The 14,631-nt window shown below is 37.2% G+C and overlaps 2 protein-coding genes across 10 annotated transcripts in view; one reads left to right on the forward strand and one right to left on the reverse strand.

The window, feature by feature from the left end:
* Window positions 1-13,383, reverse strand: part of CAMKMT (calmodulin-lysine N-methyltransferase) — a 422,349-nt gene extending 408,966 nt beyond the window's left edge. For 4 of the 6 annotated variants that reach the window (XM_073213696.1, XM_036990834.2, XM_036990839.2 and 1 more), the window contains exons 1-2: window positions 13,177-13,383; window positions 1,152-1,324 (exon numbers count right to left, since the gene is read on the reverse strand). In XM_073213696.1, the coding sequence (XP_073069797.1) occupies window positions 1,152-1,324; window positions 13,177-13,314 (311 nt within the window). In that variant the 5' untranslated portion in view covers window positions 13,315-13,383. The remainder of the gene's footprint in view (window positions 1-1,151; window positions 1,325-13,176) is intronic. The other 2 variants (XM_073213707.1, XM_036990835.2) reach the window with 1 other exon arrangement.
* PREPL (prolyl endopeptidase like) overlaps window positions 13,335-14,631 on the forward strand; it is a 45,735-nt gene continuing 44,438 nt past the window's right edge. For all 4 annotated transcript variants that reach the window (XM_017660877.3, XM_073213664.1, XM_017660879.3 and 1 more), the window contains exon 1: window positions 13,335-13,922. The gene's annotated coding sequence lies outside the window, so the exon portion shown is untranslated. The remainder of the gene's footprint in view (window positions 13,923-14,631) is intronic.

A 14,631-nucleotide genomic window follows, 5' to 3' on the forward strand; every position in this document is an offset into this window, starting at 1 on the left:
AACAGAGTTATTGTAAGGATAACATGAATTAGAATACATCAAAGCATCTAGTTCTGTACCTACAACAAAGTAAGCATTTAATGCATTTTTCTTTCCTTCCTAACCAATAACTGAGTTTATATTGTATTAGTTTACAATTATCTCCATTAGAATGTGAGGCAGTTGAGGTATTCTAATTAGAATCTCATAATATATGTACAGGTAAGCTCACAAATTCATAGATTTTGCCCTCTTTTTGAAGTTTTCAATAAAGCAGTATTATGAAACCAGATCTTAACTGTTCTTCCCTGCCCACCCTAGTTCATTTTTATCCAAATCCCAAATTTTAAGCTATTATGATGTCTTTTAAAGGTTGGATATTTTAAACTAAAATAGTTCAAGAAACATATACTATAAATAGCATCCTTTGTGAAAACTTTTTTTCTCAAAATTATTCCTAGCCTCGCCTAAACCTTCTTCAGTCACATTTCCACTTAAAATGTTTTTTGTTCTTCTTACAGTTACTGTAAATGTGCTCCTCCCTCTCTTTCAAAATGTGAAATCTTGTCAAAAAAGATTAGATTATATCAAACACCTACAGTAATATTGCAACATGCTAGATTATAACAGAGAGAAAATTAATTCAGTAAAAATGGTATCTTGTTACTTCAGTTTGCAACTCTCTTATCTCTTGTCTAATGATTTTTAAAGACAGAATAGTCTGTATGTGTCTCACAATACCAATGTTTTCAGATGAATTTTCCCCTCCTTAATTCTTAATTCTTAAGATTCTATTCTGAACGTGACAAAACATGAATGGGAAAAATACCAAAGCTTGATTTTTCAGATAACTTTAAAAGTAGTTTGGAAAATTCTATTTTCACTTCCAGCCTTCTTTGCCTCAAAAAGAACTTGCTTTTGTCATAATCAAATGCTATGAGAGAATGGTTAAATGAATCCTTTGATTTGCAACTCACTTTATTCTCAAATGCCGCTACATCCCTGAGAATACAGCAAGACCCAATTAAAGCAGCAGCATTTCCTACACAAAGTTGCAAATCCTAAATTCTTGATTACCTGCAAACTCAATAGACTGAATAATGAGATTCTTACTAGATTTTCTTCAACAAGAGAAAATCACTTTAAAAAATCTTAACTAGAGTGAGGGTTACCTTAAGGAAATAGTGTACTCAGGATAGAAGATGCTTGTATATTGGACCCATGAACCAACTTCCTCTTCTGTTTCCCTTTGTTTGGCTTCTGTTACTGAAAACAGATTAAATGATTCAAATCTTCTTACAGATACATGTCGCAGACAATCGTCCAGGTGTTTTTGCTTCAGAACCTTTGAAATGAAATGAAATATTGTGGTCATATTATATAAACACAAGGTAAGAGTTTATAGAGTTAAGTGGTAAGGGAATTTTCATTTCCAATAATGGCAGATTAGATCATTTAGGTCAATCTCTTACTGAAGACAACAAGAAAAGATGTACAAAATACCTTAAAACATCATTTGAAGCCATCAGAGAAACAAAAAGATAGTGAAAACTTACCAGTCTAACATCTTAAAAAGGAGATAAATCTAGAGAGGTAAACTTGGTTTTGCAAACTTTTCTCGTGGGGACATTTGTTCAATTCTAAAAATAAGAGCTGAGAAGATAAATGGAACCTTTTACAGCCTGTGGGGTTAAGAGGTCAAAGTTGAATTTCAAAGCTTACCACCTAGGCAGGGGCAGGTATGTTTTTCTGAGTCTAGGTGTGTGTATATGTTTTAAGATAAATCAAATGAGTAATTTTGTTGGTGTCACTGAAAACTGGGTTTTTAACTATGGGAAAGAGTAGGGAATTCTGTAGGGGATATAAGATTAATGAGATTAAACAAAAATAATTCTGTAACTGAATCTAAACCAAGTATAATATAAATTAATGATGTATTTCAATTTTTTAAAACCATCCATATATTTCCTACCTCTGGCCATGGAAAAGGTCTAGAAACAATGACTGAACTAGTAGCAATGAGTCCACCTAATGCTCATATTGCTGTCTCTAACTACCATTTTCTGCTAAAACAAAGTAAGACCCTTGGAGACATGGCAGGAATTGTATGACATGAGCCTGGAACACCCTACACACAAGAAAACAAGAAAGCCAGAAAAAATTAAGGGTTATATCAAAAGAATTCAGGAACCCATTCGAATAGGGTCCATTGGCAAAGGATAGTACACTGTATTAGCAAAGATAACAAATGTAATAGAATTGAAATGCATTCGTTCATATGGTATTTTAAAAAATGCCTTACTGATGATCACTGAAAGATTCTAAAGAACCTTTTGAAAACTATTAAAAAGAAGCAAGTATTTATCCATCTTTCCTGTGTGAATTGTAACTGAGAGTATCCAAACGGAAGAGGAAGGGAAGTTTCTTTTCATAGTAGTATCCCAAGTAATAAACAAAAAGGAAATGACAGAATCAGAATGTCACCATTTTTCAGCCCCTTCATGAACTCATGAACGTAGGCAATCATCAATAAGAGAAATAAGTGGTCATCATAACTATTGGTCAAAGTACACACCATTACCATCTTGATCAACCAAACCAAACCAAAAACACATCAAATCTGAATCTGATGAAGTCTCTGTATCTACCAACTAATTGGAAATAAGAATACAGGCATAGAGGAACACTTTAAATGGCATCAAGTGCAATTAGAAAAATTCAAATTATGGGAAACTCCAAGACAAAAACTCAGTTTCTTCAAGAAATAAATGGCAAGGGGTGAAAAGAGACATAAGAGGGAACGTTTAGATTAAAAAGACAAGAAACATATCAACTAGTAACAATGTTTAGACCTTATTTGGATCCTGTTTCAAAACAATAAAGCTCTAAAGAAAAATTTTGACACAAGGAAAATTAGAAATTGACAGGATATTTCATGATATCAAGGAATAATTCTGGGTGTGATATGGTATTGTAATTATATTTTCCAGTATCAAATTATATAGGTATATGCTGAAATGTTTATAAAAAAATGATAATGATATTTGAGATCTGCCTCAAAATAATCTGAGGCAGGGGTGGGGGACGTGTAATCAGAGAATAGAGATGAAATAACGCTGGTCAGGATTTAAAAATTGTTGAAGCTTATGGATAACGGAGTGATTACTGTATTCTCTTCAGTTTTGTATATACTTGACATTTCCCATGGAAAAGTTTTTTTAAAGACACAAAGTATCTTAGTAGTCATAACCAAACAAACAGTAACTAAAGAATCTAAAACACCAAATATGCTTGGAAATTAAGCAATATACTTTTAAATAACCTATGAACCAAAAAAAAGAAAACACCATGGAAATTAGAAAGTATTTTGAACTGAATGATAAAAAAAGATACATTTTAAAACATCTGAAATGCAGTTAAATCCATGCTTAAAGGGAAATTTACAGACAGGCTAAAAATCAGTAAGCTAACCATTCATTGCAAAAATTAGAAGCAGTAGCAAATTAAGTCCCCAAAAGAGTAGGTGTTAACTAAAGTACTAAGCAAACATGGCTGGGAGGATTAAGAACACCAAAAGTTGGTCCTTTGAAGAGATTAATAAAACTGATACCTCCTTGATGAGCCTAATAAGAAAAAAAGAGAAAAGGTATAAATATCAATGTGACAGAGCGAAATCACTATAGATCTGACCTTTGCTGGGTGAGATCTGGCAAGCAAGGTGTGCTTGTGGAGTCTATAGCTCTGGCAGCAGTTTTCTGATCACTAGAGTTCCTGGAGAAAGCATCTGATTCCTCATTTTGGTAGAGGTATAAGGCAGGCCAGCTTTGTGTTGCTCTGGGACTTTGTGTTGTTCTGGGATGAATTTCTGAATTACTCCTCCAGTCTTTCCAAAGATTTTTGTAAGTACTTAATTCACTATATTAAACCCCTTTCTTAAAGCTAGAGTTGTTTCTCTTCCTTGAAAAGGAACCCTGACTCCAATGATGCCATAATCTTATATGTAAAAGGACAAACCAAGATAAGAACCAAGCAAAAAAACACATAAGTATGAATACATCCTGAGGGAAAAATATCTGTTGAAAAAGTATATATTATGTAGAAAGTTTAGAAGGTTTTTTTTAAATTGAGAATCAGAAAAGGTTGTCTCTCTTTGATTTGGCTGAAGGTTTCTTTTTTTTTCTTTTAAAGGATGGATTGCTGTAAAAGCCTTTACCAAAAGTAGGGTCTTATTAGCTGTCAACCACGGTTATCACAAAAAAAAACCACCCAACAGAACTTACTCTTTCTTTTTTTTTTTAATTCATGTATAATTGACATATTAGTTTCAAGTATGCAACATAGCGGTTTAACTTTTATATACATTACCAACAGAACTTACTCTTAGGAAAAAAACAAAGTAATTAGATTTTTTTAAATGTAGATAAAAGCTGTCTTGGATTTTGTCCAATTAATATCCAAAAAGCAAATGCCTTTTTATACTAAATTACTCTGATCTCAAGGTAATGGCACCGCAATTCAATAAGGCAAAAAATTAAGTCACCGTATGTAGAAAGGGCTTTTACAATTTTGTACAAGTTTGTAAAGCCCACTATCTACAACATCAAAACAATGTAACAGGCAATATACTTAAAATAAATAAAACATTTCTTTATGGAATCTATATTCAGTAAAAGTAATTACAAATAGAAGATCAAGTCCAATTATTTTTGATGTTCCTTTTTAGTTTAAAGATTTAGTTATTTTAAGGCCATCAATAATATTTGTAGCTTTGTGAGCTGAGAGAATACTCAAATCTCCCATAAAGGTATAACTATATCACCTACCACTTTTAGAATATCTCCTTCCAACTCCCTTGTATATAATTAATAGTCAAATTGAATTATCTGGGGTGAGGGAAAATGCTTGTCAAAGTCAAGGCATTTTCTATTCCTCTAAATCAATGAGCTATTTAATCAAAGATCAAGATAATGTTATACCAAGTTCATGTCAAAATATTATCTATCTGAAGAAAAAGAAAGGCACTGAGTCCAAGGCCCAGGAGGTAAACAATGTATATGCTTAACACAATGGAAGTTTAAGACCCATTCATTAACCTGAAACGTTTGTTTACTCCAGAACTCACTAAACTGAACATAACCATGCAAGAACTCTAGTAACCAGTATTCTACTAAAAGCTGTATCACTCAGAAAATGAGCAAGGGCTCTGCAGAGGAGAACTTGTCTGTTACATGAGTGTGGGCACATTTGTAATCCTCTGAGCTCAGTCTCTTCAACTGTAAAACAAGAATAATAATTCCTACTTTGCAGCTTCTAATACAGTGTCTGACACAGTAACTGCAGACTGACTACAAGGCTTTTGTGAAAAGTAGGTAAAACATAGGCCAAATGGTAAGTGTCTGGCCTAGAGCAGATACTCAATAATTACCTTCTGGTTAAACAAGGCAGGGAGAACACACACCCAGTGATCTCCCATCTCTCATAAACCTCCCCCCCCAACCCCACAGAATACCAGTTAAGGAGTAAAAACAGTAAAAATACAAAAGCACAAAGAGTGGGAGGGAAAATGATGAATGGTAACTAATTTGGCAGATCAGAGAAAGATACCTAAGTGCCAGCAGTGGGGAAGCCAAGAACAAAGTCCTACCCCACACTCAGGAAAGACTCAGGTATAGTAGGCACTTAGAGCACTAAGGCTAAACAGAGAAATAGTGCTTGAAAACCTTTTAGAAGAATAGCTAATTCCACTGATTCATCAGTAATGCCAGGCAACTACCCTTCCTTCCAAGAGGTAAGTTTCTAGAGAAGATACATCTCAGAAGTTCTGATCTTACACATCAAGCGCAGTTTAGACTGGTGTAACATGTCATTCTGATCGACATCCCTTTCCCTCCCTTAGCTTTCAGATCACAAGCAGCCAGTCTTGTATCTGCCAGAGAGGAGATTGAAGCGTTCCTGTCTGGGGATACTGAACCAAGAGAAAACACCTATACAGACCTTTGGGATCCCCTAACAAAATGACTGTTGGTTCCTGCAGAAATCACCCTATGGTAAAGGGACCTTACAAATTCAATCAAGATGGTATGAAACCAGAAGGGTGCTTATTTCTGGAGCCTAAAGGGATAACAATTCCCTTCTGAGAGTCTAGATAGCCCCAGAGGAATGAAGCAGGTGAGCATAAAACAGAAGTCAGTAGGCAAAAATGAACCTTAAGGTTAGGACTTTCTCCAGAAATCTTCTAGAAGAAGAATTAGTTCTATCCAGGTCTCAAGGTAGAGGATAGATAAGGGAGGTCAGAAGAGAAAATATCTTACATTGTATAATTCTCCAACCAGGATAAGGAGAGGTAATGAAAACAGGAAGGAAGACTAACACTTCTGTCAAAGAAAAAGGGCTCACCATCCAAGCTAAGACAGAAAATGCAAATGAGGGTGCAATGTAACCAGTAAGAGTTAAAACAATGATAGTAATAGTACTATTTATTTTAAGTCTACAATGTGGCAGATTCTTAGCTAACAATTTTGGATATATTAAATCCTCAAAACAAGTATGTGTTACTATTCCCATTTAAAAAATGAAGAAACTGAGGCTTAGAAAGTAAAAAGCTGCCCAAATTCCCACAACTTACAGGAAACTTCCTTATGTCACACCCATTACCAAAAAGACTTAAGGTAGCTTAGATAGATATAAAACAAGATGTTATTCATTAAAGTTGGATAAGGAAAAAAATGGGAAAGCAAAGATAGAGATATAAAATGAAGTCAAAAATAAAGGTAAAATAAAGTACATTCCATAAAGAGCTAAACACTTGCTATAGGAGGTCAGTGAAGAGTAAGGGTAGACCTACAACTGGAATCCAGATGTGTCTAATGTCAATGCTCTCTTTCCACTGTACTGGAACACTGCTTAGATATTCTATCATTCTGCAATAATACCTATAGTGAGCGCAAAACACTAAGACATTTTCCTTATTTGACGCACCTGACTCAGTGATAACTTGAGAAAAAGTAATTTTGTGAAGATTTGGAAAAGACAAGGCAAGGTCAGAAAGCACAGAACTAAGTTCAGAGAAAGGTTATAAATATTAAAATAAAGGTTTAGTCTGAGCTAGGATCAGGAAGAGAGTTATGTGTTATTGTTCCCTAGAAAAAGGACTTTTGGCCAAAATGGCAAAAAACTATGAGTAAGAGCTTGATATTGACTCTTTTCTATAAGGAATTTAGAAGGAACAAGAAGGCAGTATTAAATGAAAACCAGGTAGATAAAGGAAAAATATGAGGTTGTTTGAAAGCTCCAGAAAAAAAAAAGTATGAAAGAAAATGGCCTCATGAAATTTTAAAAAAAGGGGGCAAGGAATCACTTCAAATCTCTTCACAATGTATATGTATATCAACTCATCATATTGTACACTTTAAATATCCTACAATTTTGTAAAGTATATCTCAATAAAGCTGAAAAACATCTTTAAATGATACTTTTTTAAATCTTAGAAAAAAATTAATCACTTTTAGGACTCAAAAATATTTTTAAGACTGAGAAATAATAGATTTCTGATCTTTATTTAAATAATAAAAATGGACCATATAAAAATATCCAGTATTATTTTAGAAAAGGCCAAGTATTTAACTTTTAAAAATTACTATATTTACTGCTAGGAAGATTATTAATACAGTCTAATAACTTGTACAGCTCTGTGAAACTGAAAACACAAATGTTTTCATGCCTACAGCCTTCTAAACATTTTTTTTTCTTTACCCCATAATTAAAGGAAAAATTCACTTATTTTAAAATAATTACTGGGGGAATATTTTGCTGTAGACTGATAACCTATATTCTTTTAAATTCAAGAAAATATTTATGTTCACCTTTTTGACTTAAAGCACAACTCTAAGTATTTTTAAGCACTCTAGTGAAAGCAATTATTAATCTTAGTAAGTCAGAGACATGAAAAAGGAAATCTCCAGTCACTGAGTTTATATGTCAGCAGGGTTTGAACAGCAAGGATTGAGGAGAGTAAGCATTGTGCAGACACTTAAGGTTAAAGTATGCACCACAGAGCATGCAAAAATCTGAAATCTCTTACCTGTTACTACAGAAGTATAAAATTCTATAGTTACTTGAAATGTCAGTTTAACATCAACAATGTGAAAAAGGCCTTGTAATACAATGATGTACAAAAATTTTAATAAGCAATTCTCTATGCAAAAAAAAAAAAAACAAAGGAATGAGAGAGTATTAAAAACAAACAAAAGGAATGAAAAGCACTAAAGACCTGCTCAGCTCCTGCTTCAGGAAGTCAAGCAATGCCAATAAAAACCAAAAAGGAGTCTCTTAGCATCTCACTTTGTGTAGGGATCCAAACCACAATCCTCAGTGCAAGATCTATAAGTACACCACACAGTTATTTCTAAAACATGGTCTCTGGTGTCTGCCATCTTATCTTTTACAATAGATTCATAAGGCATACACTGAGCACAAAGTATAGTAGCCGCTCTCTTAAGAGACTCTGGATTATCAGACCTGCTGCATTCCTCTACTAAATATTCAGACTAGGCCATGTGAACTGAAAAGCCGTAGCCAATGCACAATTCTTGCTATTCCCTGCTGAGCTGTATGCTTGCCAAGTTAGTTGTGCTTCTTCACAAGTTCTTTTAATAACAGTTGTTCTTGTTATTGTCATTAATCAAATTTTACAAAAACTAATGAAATAGTAATTAAAACAGAGTTGTCGGATTAGCACATAGTCTCCAGGCACACACCTGATCATCTACAATTGCTCTCTTACAACACTAAACTATGTTTTCTACCTTTATCTTGCATCTACCTACCACTTCAGCAGTTTATTAAAAATAAAAATAATAATAAAGGGAGAAATGTGGGATCCACATATAAATCAAGTATAAAAATCAAACGAATATTCATATTTGACCTGATTGTTTATAGTTCATAATGCGTGATCAAAACCGAAAGTTTCTGTGATGAATGCCCTTGTACTGTTCACCATGTAAGAACTTATTCACTATGTAAGAATTCGTTCACCATGTAAGAACTTGTTCGTTATGCTTCAGAAGATTGGAGACTGAAGAGAACTAGACTTGAGATGGATTAATGACTGTGCATTGAGCATTGACCCCCCCTATACAGAATTTTATTGTTGTTAACAACCATTTGATCAATAAATATGAGAGATGCCCTCTCAAAAAAAAAAAAAAAACAGAGTTGTTACTCCCATAAAAATTAAATTGAATGTGTGGGAAGCTAAAGGTAAGTTTGTTTGCTAAAGGATAAATTGTTTAAAAATTTACTATCAATTTAGGTTTGAGAAACCAATTGTAAAAATCCAGAGAACTAATTGTATGTATCTAGAAAGTTGGGCACTCAGGCTGTAGCTTCACTTCAGAATATGTATCATTTTTATGACTCACCTCTTCAACCAACTTTCTCAAATTAATCAATACAGGTAATAGATCTTCCATTTGTTTAGCATCTTGTTCTGGGAACAATTTTGTTCACTCACATAAAATAGTTTCCTAGTAGTCAAAGGTCTTCAGTGGCTTTCCTCAAAATGAAGAAATAAAATTGTCCTCCCTTCCCATGATTGTATTTCATCAAATGGGACATCAAATGTGATATAAAATTTTTTCCTTCTTTTTTATATTATATAGGGTAGACTGCCAATTGACCAATATTCTATCAGCTAAAATACATATTCCGATTATAAAGATAAAATACTTAAAACTATGTATCTCGAAAGAGATGCAAAATGGTTTAAAAATAATCGTGTTGACTGTTGAAAAAATTTAAATACAGAAGAGTAAAAACTCCCTTAAAATTCCACCATTCAGGGAGAACACAGTTAAACATCCATATACAAATAGCGATGAGTAATTCTTAAAGGGTTCATGCCATATATACTATTTACATCCTATGTTTTATATTGCTTTTTTTGATACTGTAAAAATAAGTATTTTATATTCACAACTTTTCAGTTCACATGGCCCAGTATAAAGTAGAATGTGTGATGATCTCATTTATGTATACACTTCTTTGCATTATTTATCCACTATGTCATCTGTTTTTAAATGTTAAACTCAAATCCTTGTTAGGAAAAGACAACATAGGATTAGAAAATAGAAAATGAATTGATTTATAATTCTGGAAATAATTTCACTTTAAAATAACCAGAGATCAAAGAGGTCTTAAAGAAATCTAGTCCCACTCTCTCATTTATAAATAAGAAAGCTGAGATCCAAAGAGGTGGTTCAACGTCATACAAATAGTTAAGGACAGAAGTGGGCCTCAAATCAAGTTGCATTAAATTCTATTCCAGAAATCAAGTTGTCTCTTTCAGCATTAATAATCTAACATATAGCATTCTGCTTTAATTTAAATTGTACCAGGAAATATTCCACTAATCAAATTCTTCAGCCAAATAGTCAGACCTATATGTAAGATCTTCATTCTATTGGTGTTTGTGAATATGAGTATTTTTCATCTGTCCTGCTTCCCTTCCTCTTGGGAAAGAAATGCCACTCCCTCACTCTATGTAACAATCATGGGGTTGTTATTCTTCCCTGCCACAAGGTGGGCTGATGTCCTAGGTTAGCCAAAGTGCCCCATTCTCCTGGACAAAGCAAATGGTCCAACCTTGGTCTGTTAGAATCATTTGGAGGAAATGATTTAGGTATTAGGAAAACAGTTATTTTTTCTGGATCACTAGCTTGGTACATGATGAAAAGCTGTAGTTACCAAGAGCCATCTTTGCCATCCAGGTAATGAGACCCAACCAACAAAGAGGAAAGTAGAACACTATTCACACCTCTATTGATACCAACCCATTAGACCCCCAGGCTTCATCTGATTAAAGCAGGCACTAGCTGCAAAGTCAGTCACCTATCACTGATTTGGTACCAAATGATAAACTATGTCAACCAGATTTTCTCTCAAAAAATGTTAATTATATAACATATAAAATATTGAACAATTAAACTGAAGGGCCATGAAAAAGCACTGGAGCCTATGGGGTAATGGTAAGACAAATTTAGGAAGGAAAAAACAGGCAGATATTAGCAGATATCATGAAGATGTCCCATAAGAGAGACTGTGTATCTCTATCACTGCTTATATCTCTCACGGTTTTCCAGTTCTGGATGCACATAAGATGCAAATGTTTAATATACATGATAGATCAAATTATTATAAAACAATATTCAAGGAAAGAGTATACTTCTCTGTCCCTTGACTTTAGGCTTGGTCAAGTATCTTACTTAGCCAACAGGATGCTAGCAGGAACTTAAAATGTGTTTCAGTGGTTGGGCTTGCTCTCTTATACCTCTGCCATCACCATAAAAGCATGTCAGCCAACTGGTCCACAGGTTAGAGGCATGCGGGCCAAGCATATAGCATAGAAACACTCAGCTGATCACAGCCTATATCGGACAACTCCGAAGTGGCCCACAAAAGCACAAACAAAATAAATGCTCACTGTTGTATGTCACTGTAATGTTGTAGTTGTTTGTTACTCAGCAATAGCTGACTGATAAATACACTGAGGACTAGGTGATATGGACCACTTAAAGAATCTTATTCTTAGGCTTTCCATAACATTTAACAGTATCTACTAAAAAAACCAACTAGCCAAGCCCTATGCTAGAGGCAGAGGATAGAGATTAATAAAATACTATCTTTCCAGGGAGAATTACCACTCTAGTGAGAAATATGGCCTCTAATCAAATGATATAAAATTTTATGAGATAGGGTTCACTGGTAAAGTGAGCTAAGGGTCTAACTCAGCCCAGAGGAGTTTGGAGAGGCTTCAAAGAAAAGGAGACTGAAATTAAACCTGAAGGATGAATGGTCATTCATCGAATAGAGAAGATAAAAAAGAAGCTAAACAGAGGGCACATGTGTACCAAAACATTAAATGTCGAAGCATCTGGGGAGTTCAAATGGTAGCCAGAGTTGAAACATGCCCTTGTTTGTAGACAGCAATTCAGAATTAACCTAAGTACTAGTCAACTAGAGTTTTTACCATACTAAGAATCACTGAAGACACCACAATAAGATTTGATCAATTTAAGGTCCTACTTTACTACTTTGATAGTTCAATTTTAACTGATTTTACCTAAATTCCTATGATAATGATCCACGAGGACGTGCATTTTACTACTCTATAATACCATTTGTAACATTAACAGCAAAAAACAGGTGATTAATGCTTTGGGAAGACTTTGGATGCACCAACAAAGAAATGATCTTTGAATTATGTCATGACAAACCACGGAAGGCCACCGAGACAATGGCAACAAAGTAACCCCTAAAGAACTAAACACACCATCTCAAGTAAAGTGGAGATAGCTGAGAAACTCTTCTCAAAATCCAACCTTCAGAAATGGATAGGGTTCTCTTGAGTAGTTCTCTGCGGGAAACCTCAGGCAGAGGCATGACACTGGCGTGTAAAACAATAAGAATATTTCTACTCCCAGCAGTTTGGAAAGCGGGTCAGTGACGTCAAAACAGAAATCTGTCAAACCTGAACACGAAGGTATCAGCAACGGCAGCAACTTGCAAGTACGACAAGATAACCGCCACTAAACAAATAAACACACTCGGACTAGTTCGCCTTGGACACCGAGAATCTCATTGCTCACTTCAAACTAAAACTTTCACACCCCAGTGAAAGAGAGACAGCTCTAGCTACTCCCTTCGACTCTCCGCTCAACGGCAGAAACCAAGGCAACGCGTGCAACGTCACAGCCCAGACAGTCCACCACGCTGATCTCGGAGAGAGAGGCCAGACTCGGGGCTCGGAGGCTGCGAGCTCAGAACCGGGAAAACACCAGAAGTAAAACAGAAGCAAGAAGAGCAGTACGCCGTGGGCAGCGGCGGTCCCACCACTCGGACTAGCGAGCCGAAAGAAAAGTACCCCAGACGCAGACAAACGTCTAAAAGGAGATCTACTTCGGTATGGGTTTCCCAGCAACTCCGCCTGGGCTGCCCTCTCCCCGCCCGACCCCACCCCATTTCTCTCTTTTAGTGGGACGCCTCGGTGAAGCAGAAGGGCGCTTCTCAGATGGCTTCTGGCTAAACTGTGAGAGAACTCCCAGAGCTGCCCAGGGGAGAGAGTTCGGCTGGTCGCTCACCCAGCACCTGCGAGGGGAGTGGCCAGAGGCAAAGGTGAGGCGAGGGGGCTCCTCTTACCTGCCGCAAGAGCTTCCACCGGGCGGCTCCCACGGACGCCGGGACTTCAGGCCCCCGAGCCGAAGCGCCGCTTGCTGGGTCCTCGGCCGCAGCGCACTCAGCCTCGCCGACCTCGGCGCGCGAGCCTCGCAATTCCATCTGGCTGAAGTCCCCTATAGCCCCAGCTGCCGCCTCTGTAGCTCTTTCCTGTCAGGACATTCCTACTTCTTCCCTGCCAGGACCTGTGGCGCCCAGACTCCCTCCTACTGCCGGAGCCCGCCCCGAGTTCCGCATTTCCGGTATCCGCGTCTCCTTGGCAACCAAGGCAGCGCTGCTCGTGTCACTGCACCATTTTTATGGTGGCCATCTTGAGTGAGGGCAGGCAAGAAGGTGAGGGAGCTGTGGAAGAGCTAGGGAGACGCTTCCCTCTTTGTTCTCCCTCGCTTCATCTAGAACTCAGAAGACTAGTAAGAGCCAAAAGGCTTAGATGTTTGATGGCTAAGGACCAGGAGGAGGAAAAATAAAATCCCTTCATGACCACAATAAAGATGGCGAAATTTGCGTAGCCGATGCTTATATTGGCTTACGTAACCGGCGTGCTGCAAACCAGCTCTGGGTGACTCTGGGTGGTTGTCGTTCTGCAAGCTGCAGAACGCAGTCATCGGGTGGACGCGACTGAGGTGACACCTCTGTTCCTTCCTGACGGCTTCTGGTTCTCCGATTTCCCCTCGCTGGTTTCGGTGTCCAAAAGCGGACTTTCAATCTGCGTACGTATGGGAGGCGGGTACTGGGGGTGTCTTCCCTTCTCTCCCTCCCTCCACCAACCACCCCTCAGTCCTTGGTCCTCGCTTTTCGAATGTAGTCCTTCTCTGCGTGGCACATGGTACCACTCCCTCTGGCCCTCACATCTCCTCATCCTTGGGGTGGAGAGTTGCACAGGGAAAAAGGTTCTCCCGGGAACACCCACTCGTGCACCCCACCCCCGTCCCTAGGCTTGCATACTGCCTTGTCCCCGCGGATGACTGTTGGGTTGAGGCTGCCGGCATGGATATAGTAATTTAGGCCTTTGCAGACCTGTTATTGAGGGGCCTTTTTTTTTGCTATTGTCAACTCCTAGTCCCTAATCCCCATTCCCCCTTAATTTTGCTGCGACAGAGAAAGAGATTGCAGGGTACAGGGGGTGGGGGCGTCGTAACAGATCAGATCTGTGGTAAATCTGACGCAGTATTGTACCTTTGATACCGAGGGCCATTTTGTGGAAGGCTCCATGATGACATTCAACAGTGTGCAACATGCCTAGATTTTTCCTATCCTAATAGTAGCTACCATTTATTGAGTGGTTACTACGTGCCAGCCACTGTATTAACACCTTAACATAAATTGTCTCATTTTATTCTGACAACGGAATTCCATAAAGTAAGTGATGTCATCTCAGTTTTGCAGATGAAGAAACTGAGGCACATATAGTAAGTGCAC

Source organism: Manis javanica, chromosome 1 (genome assembly GCF_040802235.1).
Source record: "Manis javanica isolate MJ-LG chromosome 1, MJ_LKY, whole genome shotgun sequence".
NCBI lineage: Eukaryota > Metazoa > Chordata > Mammalia > Pholidota > Manidae > Manis > Manis javanica.